This window comes from Pholcus phalangioides, unplaced genomic scaffold (assembly GCF_987345545.1).
Source record: "Pholcus phalangioides strain wild (caught in Gottingen) unplaced genomic scaffold, Ppha-v1.0 ptg000011l_1, whole genome shotgun sequence".
In the NCBI taxonomy this organism is placed as follows: Eukaryota; Metazoa; Arthropoda; class Arachnida; order Araneae; family Pholcidae; genus Pholcus; species Pholcus phalangioides.
The window spans coordinates 20,945,837-20,958,865 of NW_028301604.1; the positions used below are offsets into that span (position 1 = coordinate 20,945,837).

At 34.9% G+C, this 13,029-nt stretch overlaps 1 protein-coding gene across 2 annotated transcripts in view; it reads right to left on the reverse strand.

The window, feature by feature from the left end:
- Window positions 1-13,029, reverse strand: part of LOC149080208 (uncharacterized) — a 202,286-nt gene that overhangs the window by 168,737 nt on the left and 20,520 nt on the right. Inside the window, exon 3 of one of the 2 annotated variants that reach the window (XM_089239257.1) lies at window positions 4,205-4,351. In XM_089239257.1, the coding sequence (XP_089095383.1) occupies window positions 4,205-4,310 (106 nt within the window). In that variant the 5' untranslated portion in view covers window positions 4,311-4,351. Of the gene's footprint in view, window positions 1-4,162; window positions 4,352-13,029 lie in introns of both variants that reach the window. The other variant, XM_089239256.1, reaches the window with a different exon arrangement.

Sequence of the window (13,029 nt, forward strand, 5' to 3'; positions counted from 1 at the left end):
CGAGAGGGGAGGGGGTTTCGGATTTGCTGACTTTTGATGACAAGGGGGGGGGGGTGTTTGAAGGTTGCTTACGTCATCAACCACCCCTTTTTGAAGATATGGAATAGTCTAAGCTGCTGACAAAATAGGGGGGAGGGGGTTAGTGTTTTGCTGACAGGGGGGGGGGGGAAGGGGGGTCAAAAATGGCTGAAAATCTGCTTACGTAATACTTGAATGGCTCCTGATGAAAAAACGGCTGTTAATGGAATACAATAACGATTATACAGGAATTTCTGCAACCAAGGTCATGCCCTGATAAATGATTGCCGATAAGCGCTACGTAAAGAAAGTCACGTCTTGCTTAAATGCGGTCACCAAGACTTTTTTATGGCTGCTTGATGGAAATGACCACGGCTGATTTCTATGGGTGTTTTCCCTAACGAGGACGGCAGTCATTGATGTCACAACTACATGAAATCTAATTTTCTGTGAAAATCCACAGAAATTTTAACAAATCCGGAGAGTGGGAGGAAGGGCGAAAAATCTGGAGTCTTCTGCCTAAATCCGGAGAGTTGGCAGGTCTAAGAGGCAACACTTATCACTGGTTTAAAAGTTATGTCAAATAAAATGCACACAAACAGTTAAAATAAATGATACAATAGGTACATACAGGATTATTAGAAATGGCATCCCGCAGGGTTCAGTTCTTGGACTAATTTTATCTCTAATCTTCATTAATGGTATCAATAATTTGAATCTACATGGTTATTTGATTAGCTATGCCGATGACACAGCTATTGTTTTGTCAGAACAAACGTATACCATGCTGAAATCTGCTACTGAAGATTTAACAAAAATTAACACTTGGTTGAGGCATAATAAATTAACCTCGAATCTCACAACAAAACTAAATATATAAATTTTCAATTATATAATAGAAATATTGAAACACTTATAATTTGATGCCATGAGTTGGGATGTTCTGATGACTAATGTTTCTGCCCGATTGTCTCAGAAACTGAAGTGTTTAAATATTTAGGAGTCACTATAAACAAAAATTTAAAATGGAACTCTCATGCAACTGCACTTAGTAACAAAATAAAATACATGAATATTTTTATTGTTCGTTTATAATGCTTAAAAAATATTATATCCCCTGAATTTATTTATACATTTTATTTTGCTTGGTTCTATTCACTTATTCAGTATGCTATATGTGTTTCAGGTGATTATGAGTCCAACTTAAATGTTTTAATTAAGTGCTCTGAAAAAACTATAAATATTATTTCCTCTTGTAACCCTACACCATCTGCCTATAATTATAAATCAGACTATAGATTTAATATTGAAAAACTATATATACCGAAGTCTAATGTTTATTTATAAAAATCCTACTTGGTTTGAAATCAGCAATGCCCAACAAACACACGTCTCCGTCGAGGTTTTCAATATAATATTATACAACCTAAAAAAACATTAACCCAAAAGCAATTCATATATTTGACTCCATTATATTTTAATAACCTGCCAAATGAAATAAAATATGAAAATGAATTAAGAGCTTTCAAAAAAACTAATTATCAATTATATTAATATTTTACTACAATAGGAAGGTACTTCTTGGCCCTCAGTATACAGTGTTGTCACACCAAGGCCTCTGTAATATTTGTATACTTGTATTTTGTTTAGTACCTGTTCGTACACGAAAGTGTTTGCCACCACAGAAAAATTTATGTTTGTATACTCTGAACGGATCCCTTGAGTAGAATACTGTATTTATATATATTGTGTTTTTCTTTCTTTCTTAATAAACTATTTATTTATTTAAAAAAAACCTAAAATTAAATTATGCCCCCCCCCCCCATCATCATTCACTGGTATCCTTGTGAATCAAGTACTTCATTTCTAAAAACACATAAATCTAAAGGTTCACTGAAAAAAAATTAATTTACCAGCATAATTAGGTTCTTTTTTTCATTGTCCGCTAGTAGAGAAAGCTTGCAAAGAATCACTTCAACATTGAGAAAACTTAACATGGAATTTAATTCAATTTATAAATTCTCTTCCGGTTGTTTTTCCATTTCGGAAAACCTTAGCTCTTTCAATAATGTCTTGTGATTAAACTTTGAAGCAAATGATTCTGATGCTTATCTTTTGATTTCCTATTCATATAAATCATTGTGAAGCGATTTCCTGGTAGAATCATTTTCTTTTCTCTCCCTGATGGTCCATAACCCCATTTAACTGTCACATACAGTAGAACCTTGATTATTATGGGCAGCGGATTAACCGTGCATTGAAATTTTAATTTTATGTTAAGCTCTTCTCTATCCGTGTTGTTAGTGGCTTTTTTTTTCCCATTGGTAACATCAGATTTTATGAAAGTTGGTAATGAAAACAAACATATCCATTTCGTAGAACCCAGTATAATAGTATTGTGGCTACATAACTGTGGAAATGAGCAATTTTATTTAATAGATTTTTTTCGCACAGATAATATGATATATATACTAGAGTCACTTTAAACAGGTAAAATACATAAATACCTTCTTTTTATATGCAATTTTATTTTAAAACATTTTTTTCCACTCCCGGCGGTTTAAGTGTTTTTGGGATATCCGTGTTCCCCTCTCCCACCATCAGCCCAGATAATTGAGGTTCTACTGTATTTTCACACCTGAATATGGGAGCTATGACAGATAATATGATATATATACTAGAGTCACTTTAAACAGGTAAAATACATAAATACCTTCTTTTTATATGCAATTTTATTTTAAAACATTTTTTTCCACTCCCGGCGGTTTAAGTGTTTTTGGGATATCCGTGTTCCCCTCTCCCACCATCAGCCCAGATAATTGAGGTTCTACTGTATTTTCACACCTGAATATGGGAGCTATGTCAGATTTGTGTTGGTGAAACTGAACAGTGTGCTTGTGTGTGTCCCGTGCTTAGCATATCTTGTGTTAAGTAGGTGGTGCCCTCGATCCTCCAAATTGCTAATGTGTGGCTTTGAAATTTAATTTATACATATTTGTGTTTCACAGTACATAGTGAAACTACTTTTCAAGGTCGCACGATCATGATAGATGGTGAAAGAGGGGGCAAAAAGGAAAAAGTCGGGGAGGTTCTATCTCTCTGTGCTTTTTCTTCTTGGAACTAGGAAAGAATGCATCATACAGGATGCATGAAACAAATTTATATGCATCCTTTTCCAAAATTCTGGGTATTCGACAGCTATAGCATGTCAGCGGCACCCCTGGAAGGTTTTGTTAACACACATAAATGCATAAAATGTATTCTCTAATTTTGTCTTTGATTAAAATAATTAAATTTAAAAAAAAGTCCTAAAAATGATACAATCCATCTGTATGTAAAATTTCTTTGTAACAAATACAAAAAAAAACAAAAAAAACTGTATATTGAACAATTATAAACCAACCTAAACCATAATAGGCTGTTGCTAAGAAAAATAATCTACGGAGAAACCCTTGTAGACCTACTGGAAGGACAGGCATGTCCCTTGAGGTCAAAAGTGTATGTTGAATGTGTTTCTGTATATGCTTGTATACATGTTTGTATGTTATAATAATAAAAAAAAAAATACTTGAGCCAGTTCCCTTAACTTAAGACAGCCTTGCTCGCAGTGAGAGAAAGCAAGCCATCAGTTTTTTGATTGTGATCACATGACACTCAACAGACAAAGTGAATATATATGCAAGGTCTTGTATAAATTAGTGCTTATCTAGGAGTCTTTCGTATATGTACTATTCATATTGCTAGAAATATCTCAATTATCAAGTCAAAATAGATTTAATTTTTTTTTGCCCATCTTGTGACGCATTACCCATTAATCGAGTCTAAATTATAAGAAAATTTTTGCTCATCTTGCAAAACCGTGTTACTCTTAATCAGAAGTGTTACTGTATTAAAATAATAAGTATACAGCACAAATATAATTTTTAAACTTACTGCAAGCCTAAACTAATAAAAATTCTGTATATATTTTTTATATACAAAATAATTATTATTAAAATTTTCATGGAGCTACATGACACAAGGTCAGCATACCATTTAAAACGTTAGTCTTAGAAATAGGCAAGAGATTTTTTTAAGATAATGGAAAGATGTGTGTAATGATCTTTATAACATATTCATTTGAAACCATCATTTGCATACATACTTTTTAGAAATGTATTTAATTCACAGTTAGTTTGGTGCTCACTTTCTAGCTGTGCAAAGCTGGCATCCCATGATTTCATTTGCTCTACATGAGACATGGATGGTCTGTTAACTTCTTGTGCTCCATCTTCCAATGGAAATAATTCCATAGTTAGTGACTTCACTGCAACATTCAGAAGCTGCCTGCAAACTTAAAAAGATGTGAACTTGTGATTCAGATTGTCAAATTTATCAAAAGATACCACAAAGCACAACACAGCTATACCCTGAGTAACACAATTTTCTGTGAAAAATGCAAATTCCTCATAATCAAGCATAATCACAGTATTATTGCAGAGATATTAGTGATTTGTATGTGATAATTGTTTGGTCAATCAGAATATCCATATTTAATTAAACAATGCTAATTGTTGAGAGGTTGCTGTGGAAGATGTTAGAGATGAAACTCTGTTGAGATTTTTTAGAAATTGAATCTTAACTCTTTAACGCCCAGATAGAAAACCTGGGAAGGTCGTGAAAATACCAAGTTTTTTGTGATCGAAGTGGACTCGTCCAAATTTCGGCCACTTTCCCTCTCCCCACCCTTTCTCCATGAGTTTCTATTCATGCCACCCTTTGCATTGACGTTCACACTTTTATTTCAATGGATTTTCGGGAGATAATTTGTCTACTGAAAACACCCTTTTCCTCACAGTATTATCTCTTTGTAAAATGCATTGAGTACCCTTAGTCCATTCTCAAGGAACATTCTAGTACATCAGCTTTTAAAATCCCATTGATAGGGCATTGCAGTTGTCTTTTCGGTTCCCGCCTCTGACAAGAGCTTTCATCTTCTTACCCGTTGGTGACAAAAGCCCACCAAAACATACCCATACCCCCTAGCTGGGCCGACTTGAGACGGTTATGGGCATTAACCTACTCGGCCAACTTCGGGCGATCTGGGCATTATAGAGTTAAGGCTTGTATGGCATCTGCCATTTTTACAGACTGGTCATAATTTCATACCTGATGTCTAATGATATTGCCAATTCAAAAAAAATTAGTTTCATACAATGTTTAACCCTGTAAGCGACGATGATGAGATATCTTGTCTCTATTAAAGCTACCTTATTTTAGCATTGACAAGCCCAGATACTTTGTAAAGTTTATTTGTCAATGGAAAACTTTTTCTATACCCCTTAGTTTGCACCTGCAGAAAATTAGAAAAAAGCCTACTTCATTAAAAAAAGATATGACATTTTGAAGGGGAATTGGGTGATTTCTAATTGACGCTTAAAGGGTTAATGGCAATTAACCTGGTCTGAAACTCTCTCCCCTAATTTCAACATTACTTTCCTTGCCTCCAAACACAAGCAACTTATGTTTCTCTATAAACCAAAGTAGCATCACGACATTCAAATGGTATTACATAGGACATTTGTTTGCACAGAATTTTAGGAAATAGTCTTGTCTTTTTCAAGGATTGGATTGCAGTTACAAGATAATTCAAGTTTTATGTAGCCATAGAAGAGTATATTTAGTACAGTGAGTAGCATACTTTCAAAGTGCGAAGGAGAAAAACAATTTTCCCTAGAATTTGGTCCCAATTAATATTCAAATGTAGAGAAAACTGTTGTAACTTGAGCATAGTAAACCCTCAAACACTTCAAACAATTTTAACAGTACAGGGGTCCCTTGCTTTATCCGATTAATTGGTTTGGCAAAACATAGTGTAAGATGAAATCACCTAACATGAGATGAATTTAACATGACGGAGATAAGGAATGGGAAGTCTAAGAATGGGTCTTGAGAAAGATTTTAAAAAATGAAGCTAACAGCAAAAGAAACCTTTAATGAATTAATTAATCTAACTTGTGAATAATTCCTGTGAATTTAAGCAATATGAATGAATTGATAATTTTCTGTCTTCAGTACTTTTAATTCATTCTAGTGTGTGTGTGTTTTCTTTCCAGAAGAGTGTGGTATGACAGGCTGATAACTCTTTAATGAAACAGTTGAGATTCTGCTGACGAGCAGCATTCTTCATCTCATAAAACTTCAGTTGCAACAAAATCTTTGGAACTAGTGAGAACTAAATCCAAAATAGCAGTACCCCTAATGGCTTCCGATACAAAAAATTATTCTGTGAAAACTCAAGAGTGTCTTTCATATTGATCTATAGCTGAAAGGTTCCCCAAATTGATACCCGAGTAATTGAAATCCCCTAAAATGACAACCCTCTTATACCCACACGTATAAGAAATTTCATCATGAAGTTTGGCAATGTAGTTTGGATCCCTATTCGGTGGATTGTAGCAAGCCCCTACAATAAGTTTATGATACCTTTTGTTTTCAAGCTCAACCCATATACAGGTGTGCCAACTTTTGGAATCCAGAAATACGGAGATTCTCCCGAGAGGGGAGTACCCCCGCACTCATAAACCTGATCAAAAAAATTATCTATTAAGAAAAAGTTCCAAAAGTTCCCCTTCCTTCCGAAAGCAGGTTCTGCATTGTCCCTGAGCAGAATATAATTCAATGTCAGTCTTTCCATGAAGAATAGAGAAATCACATCTGCACACTGTTCATAAAACATAAGTGTTTTCTTTTGTGGATGCTATCAGTGATAATCTTGGGTATATGAACCCTTAAAAGCAGTTTTATATACTTTCTTTCTGACGACATATTTAATCAGAGGAAACAATTAAAAAAACCTCAAAATACAAAGCCGCTGATGAAAAATCTTATACTGTGTTTACCGCATGGCTGTTAATGGAATACAATAATGATTATACAGAAATTTCGGCAACCAAGGTCATCCCCCTGATAAATGATTGCTGATAAATGCTAAGTGAACAAAGTCACATCTTTGCCAGTTGCTTAAATGCGATCACCAAGACTTTTTTATGGCTGCTCGACAGAAATGACCACAGCTGATCTCTATGGGTGTTTTCCCTAACGATGACGGTAGTCCCTGAAGTCACAAAGTGAACACTCGCGGAACTCTAATTTTTTTACTAAAATCCAGAGAAATTTTCTCGGCATAACATTCAGAAAATTGTATTTCTCAGTACACGTTAAAATTGATGAATCAAAACAGCTATGAAAGTAATTGTTAACTTGGGTTTTGGGGAATCCTATATTAAAAAAAGGCGGAATATAACTAAAAATGACAACAGAGGTCAAAAAGGGAAAACAGAGTTCATTCAAATCTTCAGTAAAAATAGTGAAAGTGAATCTGACAAAATTGATCTAAAATCAACTGATACTTTTAAATTTGGAATTTGATGATCACGAATGGAAAAGAATGGCAAGAATAAGAAAATTGGGTCAAAAAGATGTATATTATTACCCAAATTACCCTGATACGAAAATTTTTTTAGGAAGCATGAATAATGCTCATGAATATTAATAAAAAATTGGAATCATGTTTATTTATTTTTTTTATTTAATTTATTCAGCAAAAGAGATGTACAAGCATATATACACAGAGACAACTTTTCATCCAAGGTGAACATGACTGTCACAACCCTGTTTTTTTTTAGTTCAATATTTTGGGTGATTTCATTTCACAAAATCAAGATTTTATTGATACAAAATCTTTGGATAATGACGCAGAGGTAAATTTTCTAAGTGGTGAAAATTACAAGTTCAAATGAAGAATCGCAGCAACATCCTCAAAAACTAAATTGTCAAAAAGCAATGAAAGATGAAATTTTAACATTAGAAAACAGATATATATTAAATTGTTTAGAAACTCGAGGGAGAAAATTTTAGGTAATAAGTTGGTATACACATTGAAAAAGGATGAATCTGGGAACATTAAGTGATTAAAAGCTTGTTTGGTAGCACAGGGATTTTGAAAAATTGAAAGGATTGATAATAATGAAGTATTTTCACTGGTAGTCTCACTTACCCATGTTAATAAATTATTCACGTCACTATGTTATATTAAAGGGTTGGACATCTTTTTTTGTTAAAATTACAGCTTTTATTTGTGACTATTAGACTGTAAAGTAATTATTCTTGCATATGTGGATGATTTTGCCATCCACATATACAAGATATGTCGAAACTAAATCATGTTCTTGAATTAATCAAGAGTAAATTTGAATGCAAAGATCTTGGCCGTATAATGTTTCTTAGGAGTTGAATTTGATATTATCAATGAAAACTATTAATGCATCAGGAAAACCATGTTAATCAACTCCAAGAAAAATATATTTATTAATGTTCAACATTGACATTGGAAATTTCAATGAATCCCAAAACAGTGATTCAATATACTAAAGAATCAGAAATATGTAATGTCTCCTATAGAAATTTGATGGGCGCGGTAGCCCGGTCGATAAGATGCTCGCCTAAAGTACCAAAGGATGTTTAGAGGTGTCGCGAGTTCGATACCCAGTTCGTCCTTGTCAGAAAACTTTCCTGACACAGGGGTACAACAAAAAAACGGCGACTTGACCGCAGCAAAAATTGCTACCGCAGGGAGTCCCCCATCGAGGGGTTAGCGCACCAACCCCTCGACGAGTATAAAAAAAAAACAAGCCTGCCGTTCGGAATCGGCAATAAATTGTAGGTCCCGGTCTAATTAGCCCTCGTGTGCAGAAAATGACCGTGGTGTGACAAAAATGATCAAATGATCAAATAGAAATTTGATCAGATCACTGCTTTACTTGGCTAACTTATGTATGTATCCAATTATATTATCTCAGTTTTGTAACAATCTGAATGAAATGTATTGGAAAATGTTATAACTGCCAATTATAATATAATTCTGAGTAAATGTTCAAATTTTGATTTAGTTGCTTATTCAGATGCCAATTGTGTATCAGACAGAGATAGTCATAAATCAATAAGTGGATATATTGCAATGTTCAGAAATATACCTATCTCATGGAAAAGTTTGAAACAAAGTTGTGTAGCACTATCAACAATGAAATCCGAATTTATAGCAAATTGTTAGAAATTGTGAAATTAGTAATTTGGTCAATGAGAATTTTGGGAAATCTATACTCAAAATTTATTGCAATAATGAAAGTGCAATATATTTTTCTAGAAATTGTAATGAAAATTAAAGAATAAAACATATCGACATCAGGATTTTGTTAAGGAATTATTAGATCAAGAAAAGCTTAACCACTTCGCGTTCAAGCTGTGGCTGATAAATTTGAAGGATCTGTATTAGACGTATAGGCCTAGGTGATAAATGTGGTAGTCTCGTTCCACGTTTAAAAAACTAAGAATGGAAAGAAAGGAAGAAAAAAAACATAAGGGTGAGGGGGAACAATACAGATATATATTAGATAAGAGTAGTACAGTGCCTTGCTTTTTCGCCCTCACCTACAAACTTGTTTTGTAGTTTTTTCTCTTTCTCACTTCTATGTACAATATAAGGATTAGTTCTGAGAAAGATGCATATATATTTATATGCGTACGGAGGGGGGATGCTGTGGAGAACGAGAAGGGGAAAAAGCTGAGAACCACCATCATTATCTCAGTTACTCGTTATCAGTTTATCATTATCTCATTGAGATATCATGATGGTGGTGGGAGAACAGAAGGGAGAAAACATGCACACACAACTTTGTTTCATATGGATACATATATGGCTATGAGGAAAAAAGAGGTTGAAGAAAGTCAGTTAGATTGAATTCATTCCACTGGTGTTTGGACATAATATTACGCCCTGATCGTAAAGGGGTTAAAGTTTTTGTTACATATTATTAGTAAACAAAATATTGTGGATATGCTGACCAAAAATGTTGTTTAAGTAAAAACTTCGAGTGTTGCAATTATATTTTCCATTTTTGACATTTTGTTACAAGAATTGTTACAATTTCTATTTGCATCAGTACGATGAAGCCGAAATGTCAAATTCATACTTATATGCAAATTAGATATCAACATCGCCAGATGGCGTTTCTTTTCCCTTGCTATAAAAAGTAGTCAGACCTGGTTCTAATATAATTCTTGTCCCATGAATTTCATATTGCTTATTTGTTATTTTGATTGCTTATAATGAACATCAATTTCAGCAAAGCACGCTCATAACAAATTTTCAACCCGTTTTAAACAAGAATTTGAGAATTTCTTTGTATTCTTATCTAAATCTTATCTGAAAATTTACCTTTCTACAATGCTTAGCTCCCCAAGCAGAACGTTTTGCATTGTTTTGCAATGAGCCCTCGGCTGACTGGAAATGTTCTGCATTATGAGTTCCTATAATAGTGTTCTTAAAATTCTTCCAGATTGTTCTGCAGTAGAACTGACTGTTCTCTGACATATGTCGCAGATTTCAGCATATTCTGCTTTGGGGTGCTTAGCTACACCTGAAAATGTTCCTGTTGTTTTCCCTGGAAGACATTCTATTGGTGTTTTTTTGTTGGTATTGATAGTAAAATCTTTGCTTTTTTTTTCACGAGTCCTATTTTACTCGAAGAAAGTCTTAGAAGAGAGAACAGAAAGGTTATTTTATTCTTAAGACAATAACTTCCAAAACGCCTGTTACATTCGCCACAGTTAATCAGAGCCATGGTGCTGTGGGTGCTCCATCAAAGTATTTTTTTATCATACATTAGAGCAGCTTGATTTCTAAATTGATTCAGAAATCAAAGTTTCCTAAGTAAAAATTGATTCAAGAACCTACAGGTCTAAAACACTTTCGATGCTCGCTTTCCACTTTTCTTTAGCTAGTTAAATTTGCTGTTTTTCTCGACTCGTTATAAGCGAGTCCAACTGAATTTATAGTTTGCTGTTTTCTGTGATACATCTATACATATGACTACATGTTGATTGTGTAATATGAGGGACCCACAATAGTCGGCGCACGAGAGATGGGACATAGCATCTCCGAGGTAGCGATGAAATTTGGATTTTCACGTACGACCATTTCACGAGTGTACCGTGAATATCGGAAATCCGGTAAAAAATTAAATCTACGACATCGCTGTGGCCGGAAAAAGATCATGCAAGAACGGGACCAACGACGACTGACGACAATCATTAAACGCGACAGACATGCAACCCTTCCGCAAATTGCTGCAGATTTCAATGCTGGGCCATCAACAAGTGTCAGTGTGCGAACCATTCAACGAAACATCATCGATATGGGCTTTTGGAACCGAAGGCCCATCGTGTACCCTTGATGACTGCACGACACAAAGCTTTACGCCTCGCCCTGCGAGGACAGCCCTGCACAGATTTATGGACAGCCCTGCAGGATTCATGGTGTCAATTACCTCCAGCACTACTTCAGACTTTAGTCAAGTCCATGCCATGTCATGTTGGGGCATTTCTGCTTGCCCGCGGGGGGCGATACACGATATTAGGCAGGTGCACCAGTTTTTTTGGCTCTTCAGTGTATTTATGCAACATAATTTTAATATAGCAATGTTTTTGTAAATGTAATTACAGTCTGCCCCCTCCCCATATTCGCAGGGGTTACATTCCTGGGGTGACCGCGAATAACCGAAACCATGGGTTTTTTTATCTCGTTTATTGAACATCATGAGAAGAGAAGGGTGACGCAGAGGTAGAAGGGGAATGTAAAAGAGGGTGCAGCGGTTGTTGGCGATGCTTTCTGAAAGGACATTGTGATTTCTGTTTGATGTTTCTTCTTCATATCATCAAGTATGTTGGAATATATTGACAAGGCTTCCTCTGCTAATTTTTCTGCATGTGAAGGACATACCACAAAGGCATCGGTGAACTTGTCTTCTACTTAAGAGCTGCCACGGCTCTAGTTATGACAGTAATGGCATTAGCGATGGTGTAATTCTTCCACACCTTCAAGACATTTTATACGTTTGGATCTTCTATTGCGTGCACAATTATCTCCATTGAGTGGTGTGTATAGTAAGCCTTGAATGTTCGCTTTACCCCCTGATCAAGGGGCTAAATGATAGATGTTGATTAGGAGGCATATAAAGGTCTTCCACACCATCAGCTTTGAACATATTGACATCTTGTTGTCCAGGAATATCATCCAGTATCAAAAGAACTTTGAATGACATGTCTTCACTCTCAAGGTACCGCCTGACTTCCGGAACAAAACACCATTTAAACCAGTTAGTGACTTCCCAGTGGCCCAGTTGTCACTTGGTTCCTTTTTATAGATAACAATACTAGCACACATAGAGCTGAACAGATGAATGGATATTTCTGTAGTGAGGATATTGAGTTTAGACATCTCAGATCACCAGACCTAAACAATCATATACAGGATTAAATATGTCTAAAAAAGGACAATTGCAAATTATCAACAGCCTCTGAGAATTTCATCCAGGAGCTCTAAGGACTACTTCGGTGTAGTAGAGAATACGGGTGACCCCAGAGGAACTCAACTATCTCATTAACAATATGATGGCTGTATGTCTGACCCATTCCGTCTATTAGAGATAACAATACATCCTATTTGCCTCACTTGAAGTGCTATCTTGCAATGCCAGTTTTCGATATTTCTGCTCTCATGTGAGTATTACAGACAATCATAGGTGGGTATGTACTTTCATATCCGTATTGTAGGAATTGCTACCAGTCTTATGCTCTGTACAAGATCTGTGTAACATATTTCACTGAATTCTGTCAGGTATTTTTTAAGAAATTAGAAAAATACAGTTGTGAATCCCACTTATAACATTTAAAAAAAAAACTATCATGAAAAAATGTAAGTGGGAAAATGCTTTAAATGGGAAATCAATGAGAATTAGTTAATACAAATATATGGCCAAAACAGACAAAATGCCTAACAAGGTGGCTGAGAAAGAAATGCCAATAACGAATATGGATATCATATTTATCAACTGTAGCAACTCCATTAAAAATGCAATTATAAAAACAAAACTATATGCAATGCCCATAAAATATCAGTAACTAAAAACTTGA